General features: G+C 40.1%; 1 protein-coding gene across 8 annotated transcripts; it reads left to right on the top strand.

Moving 5' to 3' along the window:
- The first annotated feature begins 1,422 nt into the window (after positions 1 to 1,422).
- Ctxn3 (cortexin 3) lies at positions 1,423 to 12,295 on the top strand. Of its 8 annotated transcripts, XM_047556286.1 has the most exons (4): positions 1,423 to 1,440; positions 2,637 to 2,988; positions 6,691 to 6,812; positions 10,599 to 12,294. In XM_047556286.1, the coding sequence occupies exon 4, from the start codon at positions 10,699 to 10,701 to the stop codon at positions 10,942 to 10,944; it is 246 nt and encodes an 81-aa protein (XP_047412242.1). In that variant the 5' UTR covers positions 1,423 to 1,440; positions 2,637 to 2,988; positions 6,691 to 6,812; positions 10,599 to 10,698; the 3' UTR covers positions 10,945 to 12,294. The 8 variants fall into 8 exon arrangements, with proteins under 8 accessions (XP_047412242.1, XP_047412247.1, XP_047412241.1 ...); XM_047556285.1 differs by lacking the exon at positions 1,423 to 1,440 and having other exon boundaries at positions 2,544 to 2,988; XM_047556288.1 differs by lacking the exons at positions 1,423 to 1,440; positions 2,637 to 2,988 and adding an exon at positions 3,436 to 3,515.
- The last annotated feature ends 973 nt before the right edge of the window (positions 12,296 to 13,268 follow it).

Here is a 13,268-nt window from a genome sequence, read left to right as displayed (position 1 = left end):
AGGAAGAAAAGGTTTTTACAGAGTCTAGCAATCAAAACTATTTTGAAGATTATGCTAAGGATTTATTTTATTTTATTTTATTTTATTTTAAGAATTAGGTAGTCAGAAAGAGACATAGTAATAACAACAACAGCAGCAACACTTTTGTTTGGCATAAAGCCTGAAGGCTTAGGAAGCCATTTTTTCCATATTCATTGTCTATGTCTTTGTGCAAAAGGGCATCATAGGACATCCAGGAAAGATTTATAAAATAAGAAACCTTAAAGGTGGATTGGGTTTGATCTCTGGCACTGCAAAGAAAGAACCTTAGGGCTGGGGAGATAGCTCAGTCTGTAGAGTGCTTGCCTTGCAAGCACAAAGCCCTGGGTTCGATCCCCAGCACCGCAAAAAAAAAAAAAAAGGAAGAACCTTAAATGTGTGACTTAAAGTAGATTTAGGAATTTCCTAAAGCAGATTTCTGACTAACATTGACTCATGATGATGTGTGGTTAAAAAGACTAAATTAACATGCAGTAGTAACCTGAAGTCAGGATGAATAAGCAGAAGCGTAGCATATATAACTATTTGTATGTCATGAAATCAGCCTATTTCATTGCAATTTCATGTCAGTCTATAACAATATGAACTCCAGAATGAAGCTATACCAGAGAGCAAAAATTCTGGAAAGAACTCAGAGAAGAGTTATAAAGATTATTAAAGACCAAAGATGTAAGGCTTACTATGAAATGTTCAAATGGAATTTTATAAATCCTCATTCATTGTTTCAGAATTCATGATGATTCACATAATGTAGCTGCATAGGGGAAAACATGGGGTTTGGCCCCATCTTATAATTCACATTATAATTATCTTCTAAAAGAAATATCCAAACTTGACTCCAAGTACACAATACCAGATCTTCCTCAACTGTGCTTTGGTTTATTGAATTCAGCCTCTTTGTAGGAAAAGAGCATTCCAAAAAAATTTTATGATGGTTTAGGACTAACATTTTTGTAGCAAGTACAGAAAGAAAAGCACCAACCTACTCAGTCTAAGCAAGTAGTGGAGGAGTGAGTTTAAACAGAGGTTGTCACCGGGGGTTATGGAATCTGTGTCCCTGGAGAGTTTTAAAAATAGGCTGAGCACTCATCCCTCTCACTAACATTAGAGATGGTTTCAGCCACTGTTGTAGCTAGAGGACAGTCCCAGGCCCTCTCGGGTTCCCTTCCACCTCTATGAGTCCACAAGCTAAAACAATATCTGAGGAGGCCTCCCTGGTAGAGTGAGCCACAGTCACGCAGGCACATTTCTGAATACATTACTTTCTGACCACATGGAATGATAAGTATATAAGCAAGGGTGGGGTCCTAATATTTCCTTCACCACACTCCACTGGAATTGCTAAGACAGGCTGCTCCCGCTACCAGCACCGTCTCTCATTTGGAGGCACAAGGGAAACCAGTTAGTATTGAACCATGGTGCTCTGTTGGATTTCATTTGTCACATCATGTTATGGTGTGTGTGTGTTTGTGTGTGTGTGTGTGTGTATGTGTGTGCACGTGCATGTGAAACTAGGGTAAGCAAAACTAATCAGGAAGGAAATTCAGTTAAAAAATCAGGAAGACATATGGGGAAAGAGCCTTTGTGTTTTCTTGAGGTTAGACTCTGACGTCAAGCAGTTGATGGTAATGTTAGATCCTAACACTTAGCATTTGATTTTAAAGAGCCTCCTCAGGTCTGAAGCCTATTCAGGATTGTTGCCCGTTGTTCTCAGGTAGGGTTTCTTCCTAGAAGACCAGCTCTGTTCGTCTCCTGGTACTGCTTGGTAATGGCCGTTTCCTTACAGGGACCATGGTGGCAGCATAGCTGACAGGCACGGAGGTAGCTTTAAATATCACCGCACCCCATCATTTGGTGGGTGGGTGTGTTGTTGCTAACTGTGCTTCCACTTCAACAAAGAAAGTGGTGAGTTGCCAAAAAACAAAGATGTTCCATCTTAAGAATTATGCGGAATTCTTTCCAGAGAGGCATTATTTTTTAAGCATTTTATCCTAAAATACTTTCCAAATTTATTTAGACGTTATATCCAAGGAAAGTAATTTCAGTATCGTGCCATGCAGCTTGAGTCTGTGAATGAGAACAATTTTCTCTCAACAGAAATCTATCTTTATTATTCATCAAGTGGACTCTGGTGGCCTGTGTGGGGTGGGGGACCTGCCAAGGCCACAATTACCCTAGCTAACCAAAGACACATCAGATCTGGCAACCTGCAGCCTAACAAATTTGCAAACAGGTGGTGAAAATATGATTTGGTTCTTTTTGAATTGTTCCTATTCACTTCCCATAAATGCTGCTTTTCTGAAAGGTCACTTTAGTTTTCTTTAGGAAAAGGAGCCTTCATCTCCCAAATACTCAGTTGATGCCCTTCCCTAGAAGTCTTTCCATTAATTGAGCTGGCCTGAAGGTCATAAACCACAATCAATATGGAGGCTGGTTGCTGCAAGGTGCTAATTGACATCCCCAAAGAGGAATAGTGTCAACAATCAATAGAGAAGACAGAGCACTGGTAGATTTATGGCTTTGATTTTGAAAAGGTATGGGAATGCCCAGTGATGTTTTCCCCCGTACTCCTTTTGAATGTTAATGCTTTCTTGAAGATGATTTCAGACACACTGCTAGGATACTGCCTCTACTCACTGAAGCAGAATCCTCTGAAGAGTTGCTGAGGCAGAACTGAAATCATGGCTCGCCTCAAAGAAGCAGCTGTATTGGCCGCTAATGATGCCTCACACAGAAAGACGATGCTCCTTTAACTCGGGGTTTTAATGGGAAGTTTCTAAGCCTGAAACGACAGCTTTGGATCTGGGGTGTGCCATCAGCTGCTCGCAGCTACCACTCTCTTCTGCTTTAACACGGCTTGGTCAGGAAGAATGGAAACTAAAGAGGCTTCTAACTACCTGTAACTGTTCCACCAGGAAATGGATCAAGTGTTTGTTCAGCCAGATTCAGGTACTTGACCATAACTGTATCTTTGATGGGCTAATTAGATGCTTTTCTCTAACTTTACAATTTATGCATGAGCAGTAATCGCATAGCTGCCTTTTGGGTTCAAGTTTTGAATTTAAATCTAGCTGTTAAAGTCTAATTAAACAGTTGCTAGGGGAAGTTAACACAAAGGGGTAAGATGTAATAATGCCTTTGTTTTTAAAGCATGCTTAACTTTATTATGGTACTGATACTGGATAAAGAAGTAGGAAAACAGGGTTTTTTTCTTTCCTAAGCTGCAGTAAATTATTCTTGAAAGCTGTTTGCCCATTACAGATCTTCCCTCCCCCTCGTTTACCTAAAACATCCAACCTTCCAAAAGGCAACAAGGATGTTCTGATTTGTTTACGAAGAATCACAACTCAACAACAACTCTTAATGAGAGCCCCAACTGTCCCTGGGTTATGAGCAGTGTGTAGCTCTAGCCTTCTGAGGTATCTGCAAGCAGTCTTTTTCACTATGAAACATACAAGGACAGAGACAGAAACCAGGTAGAAATGAAGAGCTCATTATTTGAAGTTAAAAGTTCCAGTTTGCTAATGGTATCTTTAGAAAGCGTGCATTACTACCCGGCCATCCTTATGGTCTTTCTCTAATGTTCTCAGCTGGACTGCAGCGTTGCCCTGCAGTCCTCTTAAAACTCTCCAAGTAGATGTTAAGAAAAAGAAGAAGATAGGGAAGAAGCACAGCTGAGGTTGGGACTCGGGCTGAAGAGGAAGATCCCCTACTGACCCAGAGGTGACAAGCAGCAGTGAGTGAGCAAGGAGAGGGTCCACTCCCAAACCCAAGCAGCCGTGTCTGCAGGCTGACTTTGCAGGGATGAGCAGAGAACAGCTCTCCCAGTGCAGCAGTGGGCGCTGGCAACAGCTCCCAAACTGCCTGTTGACATTTGTAACTGACCACATTCCATGTTTCAAAAATTATTTTCTGTGGGCTTTCTAGTAGAATGTAAAATAATATTCACCCTTAGCCATTCTGTGAATTTGGAAGCATCGGGGCTATTGTATTGGAATAGTAGAGTTTTACTTGGATAAAAAGAATTAGACATTGCCTTGTATTTATATGATCCAAAAATAAGGGGGGGAGGTGAGGGTGTGGGAAGATTTAAAATGTATAAAACTCCTAGAAAGAGCCAGGAAGTCTTTACCTGAAGTTCGACTGGTCACCAGGGCCATGTATTTTTTGAATTTATATGAATCATTTTGTGTCTTTGTGTAACCTGAAATGCAAGTTCATATGCAGCTAATATGCAGGATTTCCTAAGGATCATAGGGGAATAATTTTTGCTTATGTAGTGATTTGATTACTGAGATGATGAAGTGGTTTCTCTGGAGAGTTTATAGTTGTTGGGGCAGATGTATGGGGTCACCTAAGGTCTGCACACCTGGGTGGATGAGTGGGCTGAAGAGTGAGGTGTACCTAAAGAGAAGGTAGTTCTACAAACAGGAATGCAGCTGAGGCTTCCTTTAGCTCAAAAAGTATGGAGTGATTCTCTTTACCCTCCCTTTCATGGAATGTATTATTGTATGGAAAACCACGTAGCCATTTCAACAGTTAGCTTCAGAACTGTTCCAGAATAACGCAGCACTTTGTGGAAATTTGTCTCTGCCAGTCATGAAAATTCAGTCCTGCCTAGCTAGCCAGTGCCCTTCCTGTTAGTCTACAGATTAGTCTCACTGGTCTGCCAGGTAAATATAAATAAGGTGCACAGGATGTCTTTGTAGGACAAAGTGTCCTGTCAATGGACAAGCCCAGGAGTGTTCTTGCTCAATGGATGGGCTGTTTTTTATGCCTACTTTTAAAAACATGTCAAGTCACGTAATTAGGTTTTTGGCCTCGAAGTTTTAAGAAATTAGGTATGGCAATTATGTGGTTTAGGAGTACTTAAAATACAGGCAACATTGCTAACCCTATTTGTCATTAACAGCAGAGGGATGACGACTTTCACTTTATTCTAACATGTGAGAGAAAAACTTGGTCCTTCTTGCATCCTTTGCAGGGGGTTGGGGGTGCCACTCTTTTTATAACTGGTTTTTATGATTCTGGGCAGTTTATGAATCTCCATTCCTTTCTGTGCTTGTTTGCATTATAGAAATTAGAAATAAATCTTACTTTGCACAATAATGACAGAAAGAAAAAACACTCATTTGTTAGCACTTAGTTATTAAATACACGCTATGTGCCCAGCAGGGCTGCACGTGTCCTGCAGTTGTGGTCACTATATCACATTCCATGAGGGTGAGCCCTTGAGTCAATGACCACAAATGTAAGGAGAGAGCAAGGTGCCAAATGCACTTAACTGATGCTGTTTCTGTCACTTTAAAAATAAGAGGCATGTCATTGCTTTAAGATATACTTTCTTCATAAAAAGCGCTTTTCCTTTATGTGAAATTATGTAAGGAGATGTTAATGAAATAAAATGTCCAAGGTATCTGAGCCTGAGCAAACAAATGTTGACCCAAATAGCTTCCACACACAACTTTAGGATTCAGTGTGTTTTAAACGACTGCCCTTCCTCACCACAAAACAGATTGGGTACAAATGGACTGACCTTTTCAATAGAAGGGTAACTCCCTGTCTCTGGCTGATTTTTAGTTTTCGGATCCCACCCATCAGCATTATGGCCAAGGAAAATTTAAAGAACCAAATAACTTCTGGCTTTTCAAATCATGAGAGCTGTGACTATTAAAAAGCCATTGTGACCTGAGCTAGCTATGATTCTTTGAAAGAAGATCTATTTCTAACACCAGGTCTGACATCCCAGTTCAACTGAATGACTTTTGCTTTTTCTCTCCCTCACTGTATCAGTTAGCTGGCACCTTGAATTTTGAATTCAATTCTCTGGACTGTAAGGAGCAGAGATTTGATTCAGCCTAGATTCAAAGAGGCAATGACCCCAGAACAGCAAGCAGTTCTTCAAGGAGCTTGTTGTTTAGTAAGAGGAAGGTGATGAACCCCATCTACACTTGTCACTGATCAGTGCTGCCGGAGTGAAGTCTCTGGAGGCAGAGCAGGGAGCACCCCTTCTTCTGTGAGGGGGACACATAAGGTCCCACCAAGGAGGGGATATTTGGTGATGACCCAGAAGGAGGGGGAGGCAGCAAGCACTCTGAGGTGAGAGCCTGCAGGTGTTGGAAGAACAGCAGGTGTGAGATGGAGCCCTTCTCCTCAGGTGCCCCAGCGTCAATTACATATAAATTGATTCTCATCAATACTTCGGTCTTTTTACTGGACACCAAATGTGATTTAACATTTGTTCCTTTTTAAACTTATGAAAATAGATTGACATCTTAGAAAAATCCATCAGAGTGTGTTCTTCTCTGTGGTCCAGGGTGTGTTAGAGCATTGGGTGCACTGGGGTCAGTGACTGGGGACACTGGGGCACATGGGTCTTCTAGAGGAGGAGTGGCAAGATCTGGGTTCTGGAAGACAGACCAGGATGCAGTATGTAGTAAGTACAGGCAAAGGAAGAGGAAGGCACTGAAATTGCTGAAATTAAAGCAAGTGGTTAAGATTGGGAATGGCCACGGTTAAGATGAGCTGCTTACACGGACTTCCTAAGTAATTCAGGGTGTTTCACATTTTGTTAGTATTGTGGAGTCCAGAGAACTTGACTTGTGAAAAGAGATGTATTTTATGATTTTTAAATGGTATCTTTTAATTTAGGTTTTCTTGGTCTAGTATTAAAATTGGACTTTATTTCCTGAGCACACACAAATGGACCTGGCAAAGGGAAGACGCAGATGTATTGCGTGATGGGCAAAGCCAGTCAGGATTAAAATACTGCCGTGAGTAACTGTGGTCCTTCTTTATGCTTAAAATAACTGCCATTTGTTATTAGCAAGTCTTATGACGGTCATGTCAAAATCTTTTGAAATGATTTATTTTCATTGCTCAGCTAAAAGAAAGATTTTATTATTTAGCTAAAAACAATTGTGAACATTCTCTAAGAATCATTTTTATCAAAAAGGAACATTTTACTTTAAGACACATTTTAAAATTTATGTCTTTGAATATTTTTATACTGTGATAGCCAAGTAATTAAGTTTATTTCTTTTTCTCAATCTGAATCTGATGCTCTCTTCAATTTGAACATGCTGTCGAACTTTATAAATTTGTAAATTATCAATAATTTTAAAATCAGGCATGCTCTTCCAGGGATTTCAATCCATCCTAAGCAAAATTGTGAAGAAGTGGCATTTGTTTCCGGATCTCTTTATCTCTTTATCTATCTTTAACCATCTCCTGGTCATCTCTCTCTCCCTGTCATCTTTCATCTTTTTCCCAAGCCTCTCCCATTGGGCCACCTGCTCATGGCACCCATGTCTGCCCCCATCCCCATCCTTTCTAGAAACTTCTCATTCCCAGCAAGATCTTCCTTTTATCTGTATTTCCCTCCTCTTTCAATCCCCTGCTTACCACATTTCTTTCTCCTTCAGATGGGAACAGTCCTCATTGACAAATCCCTGCTATTAAGTTAATGTGTCACTTTCCTTGGTAAAATATTGCAATTTAATAGGAGGCTTTGATTATTTAACCAAAAGAAGTTATTTCAGTGAGAACTTGGGCACCATGGTATGCTGAGAGAGGAGAGGTTTACAGTTCACAGTGTGCTATAGAGTTTTAAAAATGCTCTATTTGTTCATCAATTTGGTATATCTGGAAGGGGCTGGTGATGAAAAATGTATATATTAGCAGGCTTCTCAAAATGTGGTCAGGTTGCAAGGAAGGCTTAACTATACTTTTGCCTCTTGAAATTAATTAATTAATTTGTGGTGCTGGGATTGAATCCAGAGCATTGCACATGCTGGGTAAGTGTTCTACCACTGAACTTTATCCCCCTACCACCTCTTGCCTTTTAACCAAGAGAAAGGTGGTAAAGTTGCAAATTAAAACTGATTTTTAAATCATCCAGATATTTGGCATTCCTGTGAAGACAGTGAGTTCCAGAACCTTCTATAGGAAATCTGAAGAGGGAGATGTGGCAAATATCCAAATCAGAACAATTAAGTGATTTGCTGGGTCTTCTGAATGGTTGTCAATCATTGTAGCCCCCAAGCAAGTAGTGTACAGACTCTAGGTCCTGAGCTATGGGCTAAGCCCAGGAAGTATGAGAGTTGATCTAGGAGAAAGGTTTGGCATTTTGTCCTATCTGGAGGAAGAAACTTGGAAAGACTGCTCCTGAGTGTCAGGTTGGCTCTGATCACATAGAGATCAGGGGCGGGAAAGAGGGACTGTATTGCAATGTGAGTCAGCCAGCTCGGGCCTGGGGTCATTCTCACAGGCCTTAGAGATCTTTGTCCAGCTCTTCCCTATTTTCACTGGACTCCACAGGTCCCCAAATTCTGAAAGTATAAATTTAAATAGTTAATGGTCTTTGGTTTCCTGAATTTCCCTTTTGGATTATGTAGGGTTGGGTTTTTTTTTTTTTTTCCCATAAAATCCTTCTGGAAATTCATACCCTCTGTTCAGAACAGAGAAACAAAAGGACTCTGATTTCCTTTGGACTGGAGGAAAAAATGAACATAGAATGGAATTCTAGTAAACCAACAAGGAGAACAAGGTCGAAGTGAGGTGAACCTCCACAGGACACAAACAGGCAAGAAGGGACATGTCAGGGATGGTGAGGCATGAGCTCCTCCCTCATCAGATGGCTTTCCCTTGTGCCAGTCTTTAGAGGCTCTTATAACTGGAGTGAGTAAGTCCAGCGTGTGTATTTTTGGTGGCTGCAGATGGGCCTGGTCTGATATGCTGAGGAAGCTGCTTTGGAGGCTCTGGCCACATTTTCTGCTCCTTTCCTTTCCGGCCCCAGTGGAAATCAATACCCAAGGGTTAGAGGGTGCTTAAAAATATGAGAATCTGAACCAAACCCAATTCATTAACATCCTCCACCTTGTTTGAGCTTAAGAGTATCTCAAGCTGACAACTCCTTTCTCCCAGATAGGGGTTGAGATCCCCTTTGTAAACTACTGTTTAAAGGGTGATTCTATAGATTTTGAAGAGTTAACTTAATGCACACTGTAATTGTGATTACTAGTACTGTGAGAAGGGCAATGATTATAAGTTAATGGAAGAAATGTTGTGTCATAATTTCTATCTTTATTTGGTTGTTTACTTTCCTTGGGCATAATTTCTTCTGCTAACTCTGTTAGGTAATTTCCCTCACAAATTCATAATAAATATGTTCATGTGACTTTCTATATGGTAATGTCTAATATGAACACCTTTTCTTACAGATTTTAAGTTTATTTAGTTCAGTACCTTTTAATGGCTTTTATTTATTGTTCTACTTACCTTTAAAATCAAATAGTAAGTCAGATGCATACTTGTAATCCCAGAGACTGGGGAGACTGAGGCAAGAAGATGACAAGTTTGAGGCAACTTAGCAAGGCTCTAAGCAATTTAGCAAGACCCTGTCTCAACATAAAAAGTTTAAAAAGGACTGGGGATGAGACTCAGTGGTAGTGTGCCCCAAGTTCAACCCCCAGTACCAAAAAACAAACAAATAAAAGCAAAATTAAAAAAAACAAAAACCTGTAATATCCAAATACCTCATTTTTCCCAGTTTTTCTTCTTTCCTTTCCTACCAGATGGTTTTAAATGTAGAGAGTCACTGCCAAGAAAACTGTCCTTTGAAAACATGCAGTCGATCAAGTCCTTTTTCCCAGCTCAGTTCTCTAGGTGCTTCCCAGGGTCAAGTATTGAACTTGGTCTTTGTTTTTGAAGAAGAAAAAAAAAAAAAAAGCAGCAGAAACTTGATGGTTTGGGAGTCTGAGATGCCTCCTTCGCCCTTGGTTCAGGCAGCATAAAGCAAAGGAGAAGCATTGTGGGTTCCTTAGTGCTGTCTTAGTACAGCAGAACTTTGTTGTCTTTTTTCTTCTTTGTAACCTTTCAAAGGGTTTCTGTGGCCATTCATCTTTATGGTAGCACCATGAGATATGAGGGCATTTCTAAATGTTTACAGCTTAGTGATGTCTCCAAGGTCCCAAACTCATTTAGCAGTGGAATCGAGGCTAGAGCCCAGAACCTAGAACTCACAGCTCTCTGACAGTGTTTCCATATGAAGCACTTCTTCTTGCCTCAGTTTCCTGACACTTGGGGTTACAGAAGTCCCTGTTTTCGTGGAGCCTGTAGTAAAGTGGCTAATATACGTTGAGTTTAGCCACAGTCCTGGCACATAGCTGGTGCTCACTCAAAGGAACTGTTATAAGAATGATTTGAGAGTAATACAACAGGGGTAAGCTAGAGGAGCCTGGCAGGGTGGCAGGGCTTGGGCGTCAAGTTGACAGCACACCCCGAGGTCAACATTACTTTTCACATTTCTCATCTTCTGTATTCTAGTTGTCTTCCATGCCCATCCGTCCTGGCCCCAGGTGGCCATTCTGAGGACAATCTAGTAATTTCATGCAAGAGTAGAATATTCTTCCCCATAATTATACATAATTAAGCATATCTGGTGAAAAAGAAAACTGGTTTACAGATTTTTGCTCTCTGAAAAACATGACTATGGATGTGTAATATAAGGTTGCTATTTGATAGTTATTCCCTCTCCTTCCTTTTCCTTTTTCCTGAAGACACCCGCAGCCTTGCCAGGGTGCAGCCACCATGATCTCAGCACCCCGATGATGGAAGAAAAGGGAACCAGGAGATCCTGTGCTCTTCCTTCCCTGGACAATGGATGGAGGGCAGCCCATCCCCTCATCCCTAGTGCCCCTTGGGAATGTGTCATCAGAATCTAGCATGTCTCTGGAGCAGAAAACAACATTTGTTTTTGTGATTTTGTTGTTTATTTTCTTGGGCATCCTCATCGTCAGATGCTTCCGGATTCTTCTGGACCCATATCGGAGCATGCCGACCTCGACCTGGGCTGATGGGCTTGAAGGCCTGGAGAAAGGGCAGTTTGACCATGCCCTTGCTTAGCAGGGAAAGAGCAAGATCTTCTCCTGTGAAGAGGAGGCAAAGTGCTTCATGTCTGGGCAAAGATTCCCGTTAGCCAATGTTCTGAACAAATTTTAACATCTTGTTCTAGGACCACCACTCATTATTCCAGAAGCATGCAGCGGAGTTAGTAATGTCTTATTTGAAGATACTGAAAATGAAAGTTTGTGTTAATAACTAAAATTAGGAATGTCTAAATATCTGTGTTTTGCTCAATGAATGTATATTATTGAATGTGATTGTGAAACCAAGGGCACCAATACTGACAGACTGCTATGTAATGAAGTCCTATTGAGCTGATCAGAGAGTAGAACTAGAAAGGATCTGTTTGGAACCTGGTGCCAGGGCCAGGAGGAGACTGCCTTGCTCTAATCATGCCTCTGAGTCTGTCTTATTTCATGGGCATCTGGATCTTGTGCAGAGTAAGGAAGACTGTGCTGAGAGGACCCCAGTTGGGTACTTGTTTCCACCTACAGTAGAGCACAGGGAAGCCATGAGGTGCCCAGAAGAGATGGTTCTGTCCTTGTGGAATATGAGTGAGAATGATATCACCTTATTTTTAAAATAAAACTGAATTCAGAAGCTATAGAGTTTCAAAAAAATATTTACCAAAGTACATTCTCTGTATTCATATTAATAACATGTGAAGCTATACATAACTTGAATTTTCTTTCTTTACACTAATGATTGAAATAATAGGTTGCAAGTGCTGCTTCAAGACTTTTTTTCCCCATTAATTAAAAGCTAATTATTTAGAGGAAAAGATTTTTACAGCTGTAAGAGGAATGTGTATTTATGATTGCATATTAGCCACCAAATAAAACTTTTCAAGAAACAGCATGGTCTCTTTGCACTTCACCAAGACTAACACATGGGGTGGCACCCTGTGCTGAATGCTGAGGACTTAACATTTTTCTGAGAAAGGAAAAAGAATGAAGAACATGAGAGGCCCTGTAATTCAACCCCTCTCCCATTTTGTCAAGGGCTCCCACAAATTGTCCTGGATGGGTAAAACCTGTTCTAAGTACTGTTTAAATGCACTAAAAAAGGAGATTTGACACCTTGAATTTTTGTTGGTAGAAAAAGTTTGTATTTGAACTAAACCCCTTAGGCTACATTTATAATTCATCCTTTAATTTTCTCCTCAGTTAATTATCTTTATTTTTTAATTTTAAAAAACTTTAAAAAGCTTACTATGCCCCCAAAAGCCACCCTTACCTGGTGTGGTGGTGCATACCTGTAATCCCAGTGAGTTGGGAGACTGAGGCAGGAGGATCATGAGTTCAAAGCCAGCCTCAGCAATTTAGGAAGGTCCTAAACTGTAGACCCTGTCTCTAGATAAAATCTTAAAAAGGAGCTGAGGTTCAGTGATTAAGCGCCCCTGGGTTCACTCCCCACTATAAAACAAAGAAAAAAATGAAAAAAGTCACCTTGATAAAACTCCTTTCCTGTCTCCTTTTTTTTTCCTTACATTTTTTTTTTTTTTGGTGTCCTGCTGCCCATGTTCCCCCTGCACTCATATTACTCCTTGATTCTTTTATGTTTTGTTAATAAAATTTTACTTGAAATATAATTTACATACCATAAATTTTAGTCTTTGAAAGTATGAATTTAGTTTTTTTTTTTTTAAGCATATTCACAGATTTGTGTGACCACCTCTACTATCAATTTCCAGAACTTACTAACAGTCACTTCCCACCTCCCCTTAACCCCTGACAATTGCTAATCTATTTTCCGTCTCCATGGATTTGCCCATTCTGGATACATCATATAAATGGAATCAGACAAAATTTCTTTTGTATCTGGTTTCTTAGCATGTTTTCAAGGTTCACCCTGTTGTAACATGACCAGTACTTCATTCTTTTGTATGGCCAAATATTATTCCTTTTTGTTTGTTTGTTTTTTGGATATACCATATTTTGTTTATCCATTGACTGTCACAATCATCCATTGGCTGTTATGAATAATGCTACTGAGAACATTTGTGTACAGGTTTTGTGTGGACATGTGTTTTCACTTATTTTGGATATATACCTAGGAGTAGATTTGGGAGGATCTTATGGTAACTGTGTTAACATTTTGAGGAATGGTGAGACCATTTTGCAAAACAGTGGTATCATTTTATACTTCCATTAGCAGTATATGAGAGTTTGGATTCTTAATTTTCTCGAACTATTCAAATTACTATCTTAGCTGTAGAATTTATAATTGAACACACCACTCAAAGAATGACTCAGATTAAAGAGCTAACACAAGATTATTGATGCCTCCAAAGAGGAATGTGCATTTATGATTGCAGATAGCCA

This window comes from Sciurus carolinensis, chromosome 6, assembly GCF_902686445.1.
Source record: "Sciurus carolinensis chromosome 6, mSciCar1.2, whole genome shotgun sequence".
In the NCBI taxonomy this organism is placed as follows: Eukaryota; Metazoa; Chordata; class Mammalia; order Rodentia; family Sciuridae; genus Sciurus; species Sciurus carolinensis.
This window is presented reverse-complemented; position numbering and strand designations above follow the sequence as displayed.